Below are 10,561 nucleotides of genomic sequence, written 5' to 3'. Positions count from 1 at the left end.
CATGGATCCTGGCATCCCTTCCCCCATGATCCAGGGCTGCATACATAACATCACACCCAGTCATAGTCTGCTGTGCCTGGCTGTGATGTATGCAATGTCTACATTACCTGTGACCACCACAGACGCATAAGGAGGAGAAACATTTACCTTTAATATCTTACAGTTCAGAACAAAGCATCGCAGCAGTTATTACATTTTACACATTGACAAAATTCAGTGGCTGATCTTTTTGGTAACATTACATTTTCAAGATGAAATGTTTAATATTGAATTATTTCTCAACATGCTAAGTTAAAGCTTCTCAAACATGAGGGTTGTCTGCTTCTCTTTGTGGTCATAGATTCAGTGTATTTCAGTCTTGGAAACTTTTTTGGAATCAAAAAAGCACTGCAGTAATGTAATTTTGAGTAATTGCCTTTTTATTGTGATGAGCCATTTACACTCTTTTTAGTCAAAACAATTATTATTTTTCTGAAATAAAGCATCAACAGATTAATCAATGATGGAATAATTAAGTGCCATACTTTCTCAGTGTGTAGACCCAGAACAAAACTGGGAAACTCTAATGAAATATAGATTTGATCATTTTCAATAGTCAAAAGATACTGGCCAGTGTAAACCATCTGTAAACACAAGATTGTTAAAATTATGTAATTAAGTATCACTTGAGAAATCATTTGAAGTTGAAACAGACAATTGCTTAATCAAGAAAAGCACTGACAAATTAACCAGTAATCTATCATTATCTGCAGCATCTTTTATTTTAATTCTGTTTTCTCTTTTTTGAATCTTTTTGTAGTGTGGTTCATGTGCATATTTTTAATTGTATTATCACAGTAATTACTTGCATAACAAACTCGTAGAGCTGTCATGCAATTCATCTTCAGCCAAATAAATGTGTTTTCGTTGCTTGGCAACCAAAAATCATGAGAATAGTGTTGCCAAAAAAAGGGAAACACCATCAGTTTTATATGGTTGTTGGCTCCTGTCATGCATCAGCTTTGATTATCTGTCAGTGAGCTATTTCTGATTCTGCCAGCTCCACTGATGTGTGATCTCTCTCTCATAATGCCCTCATCTCTGTACTGGGAGCAGTGGATTCCTTAAAGGCAGATTTTTTTGCCTGAACGCTAACTGTTCTCAAACAGGATTACATTTGTGATACACAAAAAATGAATCCTCTTTGGAGATAAAGATTCACATCACTAGTAAGAAGGTCTGTGAACCACAATCACAATTTTCTGAGTCTGTCAGATGATGCTTCCATTATTTTGACCACACAATCTCATTTGCAGTCCATCTCTTCAGTGTGGGTTTATTCCAGACGAGCTCCTTTGGCTCCGGTAGCCGCCACGTGACACACCTCCACATCAGCCCCCAGTTTGTGCAGCTCATCCAGCCAGATCTGCTGCTTCTGGGACAGCCTGTCATTGGGTCCTTTTACTTCCACCAACTACAACAAGATGCCATATTTCATGCTGTTGTATCATTCAGATTTTGTACAAGGAAAACAACAAAAACATTTCATAGTAGGTTGAAAGGTTGTGGCCTCACCTTGTAGGTGTTGTTTGAGGTGTTCCACACCACTAGATCTGGCAAACCGCCACGACAGTGTCGGTAGTCTTTTGCCATCCTTGCTATAACCCCTGCTAAGAAGGGTCCTCTCAGGCAAGACACAAGAGACTGTAAAATTGTGGTGCATGAATGTGTTAATGTCACTGCTGTGATTGTACAAACATTAACATATGCAGACTATGAAAAAATATGCCACAGGTGTCAGCAAGTTAAATTAAGACATTTCTGAAAAGAATATGGCTTAGTTGTAAGTGTTGAGTCATTTACACTGGAGCCAGACTTTCACAATTCTCCTGATTCCAGCCAGCTTCATCCACTGATGGCTTTTCACAGTGATCTTATGTTTTTCTGCTTTCCATTGTGATTAATACTAGTACCATTTTTCAGAAGTTGCAGAGGGCTTTACTTTTTTTTTCCAACATCTTCTTCACTGCCTTCAACCAAACACTAAATGAAATCAAACATTAACTATCAACATTAACTAAAACTATTCTGGGTTTTCCCTACTATTATTAGTCTTAGGCACAGCACCAAACCATTTTTGGCACCACCTAAGCCAAAATCACTGCTGTTCCCCAATGGACTACTTTATCAAGATTTATTTTTAAACTTTTTGGGTGTTGGGTGGGCAGTTTTTATCTGCTCCAGTATTTTCGAAATCCCGTGGACACTTATGGTGGTAATAATAATCCGCCAAAATGATGTGAAATTATAGATTTTTTTAAATCAGAAAAATACACTATTTACCCCACCTGCGCATCTAAATCACAAATTCCAGAAAACACTAGAACCCACAAGTAACCTAAGCATTCTGAAAACCTAGGGAAGGCTAGTGCAACTTTATTAAGTAATATCAGCATTAGTATCACTATTTTAAGACCTAAAATTCAGATCGGACAAGGACCAATAAAATGCTTGAAAAATTATTCATCATTACATATCAAGGTAAATTCATATGGTTCACAGAGTAAGTAATGTGTACAAAACTAATAATTATATATAAGGATGTAGATACCTGTGCCTGCTGAAGAGAGGAGAATCTCTCCCAGTTGATCAATGAACACACTTTGCCCTCATGTGTTTTCCACACATCCTCCATCATGTTATGCAGAGTCTCCACGGAGGCTTCACTAAGCAGCTGTACCCGAGAATCTATGGCTTCTTTTCTGTTCTCATAGAAACAGTCGGTGTAAAGATCAAGAGGACACGTCTGTAAATGGAAACAAAGATGAGTTGAAAACATACAGATGAGAAAAGTCACAAAACAGTCATTTTAGCGGCCCTCTTATACCTGGTATGGATTTCGGAAAACATCTGGCACACCCTCCATAAAGATTAAGTCCCACAACAGCAGAGCAAATAATGTAGAAAATGTTGATCCCTCTCCATGAATCCCTGTTACATAAAAACAGCATATTATATTAAAATAAATAAAATAAAGGGTTTTCACACATGAAAGCAAAGCGGCTTACCTTGATCAAAACCTTGTTGGCGGTAATGTGCTAAAGACAGTTCTTCTACAGAGCATATCACAGTGGCATTAGCGTGTTCTGCCCCATTTCCATTTGCCGGTATGAGAAACAAAGATTTCCCCATACCCCCTTCATGAGGAAACAGCTGTCCCTGTATGGTCACCTGCAGACAAATGTTTCTTTTAGTTTATATACGCCTAACAATCCATAAAAAGACTCTCATACTACGCAAAACTCACATGTCTGACATCTTGGACGTGTATAGTGGGTAAGTCTCTGAGTTTCAGGCGATACTTCTTACAGCTAGCTGACTCTTTCATCCTAACAGCTCTCTGATGGAGGGAGAGTTTATGTCCTGTTCGCACCAAAGGGTCTGACAGTCCATCTCTGATAGCACATATCGCCTAGGAGTAATTACAACAGACCAGAACACAATGTCACATATGGAGACAAATGATGAGAAATGTGTGAGGAGCTGGGAGAATAAGAAACAGGTGCTGACTTGTTCATATTTTTTAAGATGCTGTTGAAGGTTTAGAGCCAGTCTGTCCCACCATCGTCCTCGGCTGTCTTGACAGTAAACAGGCTGCGATAGCAAGGCATGGAGCTCTTCTACAGCTTCCTGTGACACATACAAACATAACATCTTGGCAACTGTGGGAACATTGCACACATAATACACTCTTGAATTATTTGAAACCTATGTATGCATTTATGAAACCCAATATCAAAAATTAACTTCAATGGGACACAGTGTTCAAGTGTGAACAGTGTACAACGCCTTCTGTTGTTCAACTCTTGGTGCAGGTAAGGAAAAACTACTGTCCTGATTTTAATGGGAGAAAAAAATGGAAGGAGGGAAGAAAAAGGAGAGGGATCGATTTCAAAACATTCAGTTCAATAACTTATGGTTCTACAGAATACACACACACATACTATATACAGAAAACATACAAATGTAATCACTTCCTGCAAGCTTTTATCTTTAATGCTTTTCCTGTCTCTCATGTATTCCCTTCTAGCATAATGGACATTTCAGTATTTTATCATTTGTTGATAGTTCTTAGACTGAAGCTTGATGGAATTGTTGTTTAATTACGTGGTGATGCATGTACCCTGTCTAAAGGGGAGGGAACAATTGTTTAACCTCCTTAGATCCAGGACAGTATAAGTTTCTGCTTTTTTGTCTTGAGTGAAAACAGCATGACGCAACCATCTTTTCATTCATTCATTCATTCATTCATTTTCTGAACCCGCTTTATCCTCACTAGGGTCACGGGGGTCGCTTGGAGCCTATCCCAGCTACATAGGGGCAAAGGCGGGGTACACCCTGGACATGTCGCCAGTTCATCGCAGGGCTGACATATAGAGACAAACAATCACTCTCACGTTCACACCTATGGGCAATTTTAGATTAACCAATTAACCTATCAGTGCATGTCTTGGGATGGTGGGAGGAAGCCGGAGTACCCGGAGAGAACCCATGCGGACACGGGGAGAACATGCAAACTCCACACAGAAAGGTCCCACCCCCCGTCGACTGGTGTTGGAATCGAACCCAGGACCTTCTTGCTGTGAGGCATGAGTGCTAACCACTGCACCACCATGTCGCCATCTTTTCATTTAACATTTTTAATTTTTTTAATGAAAGTCCTTTGCAGTGGACAGTTTTGTTTTATAATAAAGCTGTGAAACTCATAGCTGAGTATCTGGAGGTTAACACTACACGTCTGTATTTGTGAGAGTGAAACCAGGAGAAATGTGAAAGTATTACTGAAGTAACATGGTGATGGTGGTTTTTTGGTTTCTCACATTTATGGAATATTATAACCTAATGGACATTTCATTTAATGATTTTGAGCATTTTGAGGGCTTTATGTAGCTTTCATATTGTCTCTGGAGGGAGAGGAATAGTTATTTTGTGCCTATTATAAGGCTGATGATTGAAAATGAAACGAAAAAGTCATTTGAACATGTAAGTGTCCGACTACCATTGTCTGGATGGGTTTACTACACATACTTAACATACAGCTGACAGAAAAATTACAGTGTCCCTGTTGTGTTCTTAATACTGATTAGTCTTACATAAGTGTCCTAATCTGTTATAGTCTTTGCATGTCTTGTAGTGTGATTGTTCTTTCTATCAAGAAGATTATGTTCTCATCGTTAGATGTCATCCTGTATGCTTAAATGTCATCCTGTGTGTGAACTGTTATCATTATCATATGTCTAATGCATGCGCCTGACGAAGTAACTTTTGAGTATATAAAAAGTCTTCCTTTGGGATGGTTGGCAGAGATGTCTCCTCAAACTGACTGTCCTTGGTTGCTGCCTGAGCTCATATCTATGCACAAATAAGGCCTGGAAAAAAACTAAGTGTGTCTTCTTGCACTTCAACTAAGAGTGGTGATCCCATATCCCAAATCCATACCTTCCTGAGACCTAGCAATGCATTTTTGTCCTCTGTAGGGGACAAAAGTATCTGTCCACTGCAAAGGACATTCCATTAAAAAATAAAAAATAATAATTTAAAAAATGCATCTGGAAAAAACTGTTATGGAGTTTCCAATCAAGACAATTGTTTAATGTAAAAAAGCCAAAATGTTCACTTTCCTGGGTGTCAGGAGGATATAATCCATAATCAAAAAGATGATCAACTGCAACCAACCTCATAGCGACGAAGCCTTTGTAAAATCTCCACCCCTCTGGACAGGATACGCATGTAGGCCCATCCTGTGGTGAAGCTGCGCAGAAATACAGGCAGCTCTTCCTGGTGACTAGCCATCACAAAGATACTGTTAACACCTCACAGTATTAACGGAATCAAATGAAAAGATTTATGTTGTCCTTACCTGAGGTCATGATTTTTCCTCAGTTCCTGCCAAACACTTTTGGCACCAGTGTAAAGTTCCAAGGCCTCTTCCCACTGACCTGCCTGCATAGCTGAGGCCACTTCCTGCAGGGCTCGCATGGCTGCCTCATAGCTACAGTAATGGAAGAAGCAAGAATTGAATAAGTTCTACTATATAATTTAGAATAATTAGAATAAATCAGTTTTACTGTTATGCAATTCTCTCACTTTATAAGGTCCTCTCTGTCCTGGAAAACCCTTGTTCTGCGCTGTACTGTATAATCTGGGAAGGCCAGACGTCCTGAGTTGACCAGCAGGATGGTATAAAGCTGACTTTGTCCACCAGCTGCCATGTCTTCCTCATCCATAGAATCCGTCAGAGAGAAGAGCAGGAGGATACGGGAAAAGACAGCTCGAGGACCACGATTCAGACGCACACATGATCCTGCAAGCTGCTTTGATCTTCAGTATTAGAAAAGACAGGAGTTAGGTCACAACTGCAGCAGCAGTACTTAAAATGAGAGAGAGTAAAAAAAAGAATCAGCACACCTCTTGAGGATGACAGCACCAATATTGTTTTGAGCAGGAGTCAGAGAGAAGAGGGACTTTTGTCTGCTTAGACGAAGAAGGCCGTCCACTAGCTGCTGTTTCTGAGTCCCAGAATTTCCCAGATGGAAGGTCTTAGCAAGTGTTTTAAGTTCAGGAGCAGGCAACAGGTCCAGAGCCTCTCCAAGGTCATTAAGATCATTCTCTGTGATGCACAAATAGAGAACAAACAGCACATAAACATCAGTAAACCTTTCAGTTTCCTTTATAGCTTCTCACTATGTTCACATGTCCATTATCTTTTTGTCCATATGCAGAGCTTTAAAATGACATCCTGCCTTTGTAAATAAAGAGTGGTTGCTGTTTCACTGTGGAATAACAGTACACCACAGAATGAATGTGTCTGGAGAGTGTTTCTGCAGCCACTACACAAACAATATAATGCTCTAATAGTGTCACTAATTAGAAGGTAATCCCCCCATTAGTTAAACCTGACCTGAAACCGCTCCAGGGTCATTTCAGGGCTGAAGTCTATCAAGCTGAGCACTGGGGGTATGTGTACAGTACATCATATCTCATCAGCTCCTTTTCATCTTTCCACAGTTTTCATACCATTCGTGGCTATTTTGGTATCAGTGAATACTAATAAGGGGAGCTTAAATATCAAAAAGTGAAGCATTTCTTTGCATTTTGAGTTGAAACAATAGCGGGAAATCTGTGAAAAATCTGAATATGCATCCTTCAATATACTATAAAATTCACTGCACGGCTAATGAAAAAGTCCCACAAGACATAATATTTAGTTGGACTGTCTTTAACTTTGATTACACAATACATTCCCGTGTCATTGTTTATGCTACACAATGCTTATGCAATGTCATCTAAATAAATGTTGCAACAAGCATTAGGTTTTGCAAAGATTTTGTGTTGATAATGAGAGTCAGACCACTGCATAAAATGTTCTGTCACATTCCAAAGACTCTCAGTGAATGATGTATCACACTCCCTGAAGCACTCTAACAATTTCCGCTACAAATGAATCCTTGTTTTGTCATCAGCAAAGAAAAAAAAAAAACACTGTGTTCAGACCTGGTTGTTCAATACATTCAGGTTCAGCTCATATTTGTAGAACCCTGAACCTAAACCTGACAAACTGAATCAAACCCAGATCATAACACTGCCCTCACTGGCTTGTACTCTAGACACTAGGCCTGATGGGTAATTATTTAATGTGCCTCTTTTCTCACCCTGTTGCATCCATTCCTTTGGAACAGAGTTAGTCTGGACTCATCAGACCACATGACCTTTCTCCACTGAAACACAGTCCAATCTTTATGCTCCCTACAAACTGATGGTTGTTTAAGAAATGAGAATCTATTCACTACATCAGTTAAAGAACTTGTTGCAGTTGAAACTTATTAATCACTACAATAATTATCCAATAGAAGGCTCTTTTCTCTTTGCTTAGTTAAATCCTGGGGGCACATCTTTTTGGGTGAGAAAACATACATCAACAAGTGGTGCCAGGCACAACAAACCCCACCCTTCGCACATATTGTAACTTATTATGGCATAGATCCAGCTGATGTCATCATGTCTAAGCATGTGCTGATGTCAGCATATCAATTGCCTCTATATATGTGCCAAGTTTGAAGTAAATTGAAACAAAATTGATGTTTTTATAGACCTTTGAAATTTCACCCATTATAAGTAAATGGGAGGAAAAAAAAAATTAAAAAATAAATAAAAAATTGAACTTTGACCTATTGTTCCCAAAATGTAATCATATCTATTCTGGGTCACTGGCAACCTATAAACCAAATTTGGTATGAACTCAACCAATAGTTTTGCTGCTAGAGTGTTAACAAACAAACAAACCGAACCAAAAACAATACTCCTTGCCTCCCCTTTGGGGGGCGGGGTAATAATGTCGCTTAACAAAACTATAACAGAGTACTTTATTTACCTGACTGGAGAAAACCACTTTGAACCAGCTCCTGGGCTACAGGGGCCAGATCACTGCATATCTCTTCATAATCCAGTTTATTTACCAGAAGCCACTTCAGCTTTCTCTGAAACAGCCTCACATACAGCTTCTGTCCCATGACTTTGAGAGAAATAAAACATGAAAAATGAGCATTTATATACTTTTTAATTAAAGTTAGATAGACTGACTGATATAACAGCATACCTGAAAGCTTTTCAAATGCATGTATGAGTGACATGTCATCCTGGTTGAACAATAATCTATCGTCTTCATTCTCTAGCACAGCCTGGAGTACCGTAAGGAAGTTACGGAGATAGTACGGCAGTCGTGGGGGATAAGAGCTCTCAACTGTCTGATCACTGGAGGTTTTCTCAAAGCCAGACTCTACTACATCAGCACTGAAAACTGCAGCACTGTTCTCAAATGTTTCTTGAGAAGTTGAAAGAGGGTCACATGAGTCGGTTGAGGGTGACTGAAATGCATCCTGCTCTACATCAGTTTTCTCATCTGGAGCTTCATTAGGAAAGACCTCATCCGCCTCGCTGTTGGATCCCTCATATTTTGCTTTCTTGCTGGACGCAGACACATCAGCAGCTAAAGCTGTTTCCTTTTTTCTTTTTGTTAGTTTAGTGGAAGCGTGAGACAGAGTTTTTGGTGTAAACAGGTTCTTCAGTGTCTTTGATTTGGATGTCAAGTCTTCAAGATCAGGTCCTTTTTCTGAAGATGACAGATCTGTTAATACTGGTGCAGTATCTGTGCTTGTTGTCAGATCAATGACAGTCCCATGTTCTTCCTTGTCCTCTGAGCTGAGACTGGGAAGGTTTTCTTTCTGTGAGTTGCTGAGTGTCTCACAAGGATCTCTAATGTCACCTGTCTTCTCAGATATTTTATGATATTTCCTGGACAGCTTGGAGGAGAGACTTCCCAGTTCAATTGTCCGGACTACTGTTTTACTCTGTATCTGCCGTGGTTCTTGCTGAAAACTCCTCTTTTGGAAATAAGGACTAGTTTTGGGTTCTTTGACATCTTCTGTCTTATGTAGGTCCTTATCTGGACACTTGGAGGGAGTCCTTCTGGGTGACACCTGGCTGCTTGGCACAACACTATTGCCTGCTGAGGTGGCACTGCTGTCTTCTCTCTCAAAGTTTTGACACTGCAGATCAATGTGCTCATTGATCCTGAATCTTGGTACAAGTAGGCCACACAGAGGACAGGCCAGCTTAGGAGGCGGCTGGCTGCTGCTGAAGAACGACGTGATAGGAGTTGAGGTGGCAGCTTTGGCACTAGTCCCAGCTTTAACACCGCCTTTCTTCTTACCACCAGACAAGGACAAACGTCGATTGTGTTTGTCTCTGTTGGCTCTCTCGGTCATTTTGAAGGAGGTAGCGATGTTGCTCGATAAAAACGATGTTTTCAGTAGCTTTCCTTTGCATTCTTTACATCGGCGAAAGTATAATCGAATGCTTTCTGGCTCTGTTTAGTTTACTAAAAACCTCATTCGCACAGAGATAAACACCTGCATTGTAACTGTTATACTTTATGCATACACACACTTTAGAATTACTTAAAAAGGCACTTTAAAAAGCAATTTCAGTGCATGAATTCACCCGCTAACATACCGGCTGTAGCTTGGTTTGCTAACAGACAACAACATCCCGCTACTCAGACCAGAGCAGCAGAGCACAGAGAATGTCAGGCTGGAATAATCGATCTCTGCAACATCGATGTTATTTTTAAGAATAACAAAAATACAATAGAAAAAAAATATAATAGAAAATAAAAAAGTAGGACGCAAACAAATAAACATAATCAGGTATAATTCAAGAACAGAGGCATCCCTGCCTATCTTCAAGAAGCTCCTGAAGACCCAGCTCTTCCGAGAGCACCTCCTATCCTAACACTTTCAAACATTCCATCTTAAATATTCTAATAAGGTTTTTCCCAGGATTATCACAGATTCTTCTAGGATTATTTCTGGACCTGCTGCGGTGGTCCTGCCTCTTCCCTGCCCTCATCATCACAACTCACTTATCCTCAACTGCCTCCATGTGTCTCCCCCTTCTCCCCCAGTCTCTATCTCTATCACTCTCTCTTTTTCTCTTTCTTTACTCTCTCTCTTATATCCCAACT

At 39.8% G+C, this 10,561-nt stretch overlaps 1 protein-coding gene across 1 annotated transcript; it reads right to left on the bottom strand.

Annotated features, from left to right (window-relative positions):
- Positions 1 to 131: 131 nt before the first annotated feature.
- Positions 132 to 10,093, bottom strand: fan1 (FANCD2 and FANCI associated nuclease 1). Its single transcript, XM_030135685.1, has 13 exons — positions 8,636 to 10,093; positions 8,411 to 8,551; positions 6,448 to 6,649; positions 6,127 to 6,360; positions 5,900 to 6,031; positions 5,716 to 5,824; positions 3,550 to 3,669; positions 3,287 to 3,451; positions 3,048 to 3,210; positions 2,867 to 2,970; positions 2,591 to 2,785; positions 1,555 to 1,683; positions 132 to 1,453 (listed from the first exon to the last, which is right to left on the bottom strand). The coding sequence occupies exons 1-13, from the start codon at positions 9,801 to 9,803 to the stop codon at positions 1,316 to 1,318; spliced, it is 3,000 nt and encodes a 999-aa protein (XP_029991545.1). The 5' UTR covers positions 9,804 to 10,093; the 3' UTR covers positions 132 to 1,315.
- Between the last annotated feature and the right edge of the window lie 468 nt (positions 10,094 to 10,561).

Source organism: Sphaeramia orbicularis, chromosome 6 (genome assembly GCF_902148855.1).
Source record: "Sphaeramia orbicularis chromosome 6, fSphaOr1.1, whole genome shotgun sequence".
NCBI classification, from domain to species: domain Eukaryota; kingdom Metazoa; phylum Chordata; class Actinopteri; order Kurtiformes; family Apogonidae; genus Sphaeramia; species Sphaeramia orbicularis.
Note: the sequence above shows the minus strand (reverse complement) of the source record. Positions and strands in the feature narration are given on the sequence as shown.

Excerpts from the sequence above, each read along its gene's own strand:
- fan1 (XM_030135685.1), bottom strand. The coding sequence starts at position 9,803 with ATGACCGAGAGAGCCAACAGAGACAAACACAATCGACGTTTGTCCTTG. Across the intron at positions 6,032-6,126 it reads GACAGAGAGGACCTTATAAA|CTATGAGGCAGCCATGCGAG; the intron begins GTGAGAGAATTG and ends CCATTACTGTAG. Across the intron at positions 3,211-3,286 it reads ACGTCCAAGATGTCAGACAT|GTGACCATACAGGGACAGCT; the intron begins GTGAGTTTTGCG and ends ATTTGTCTGCAG.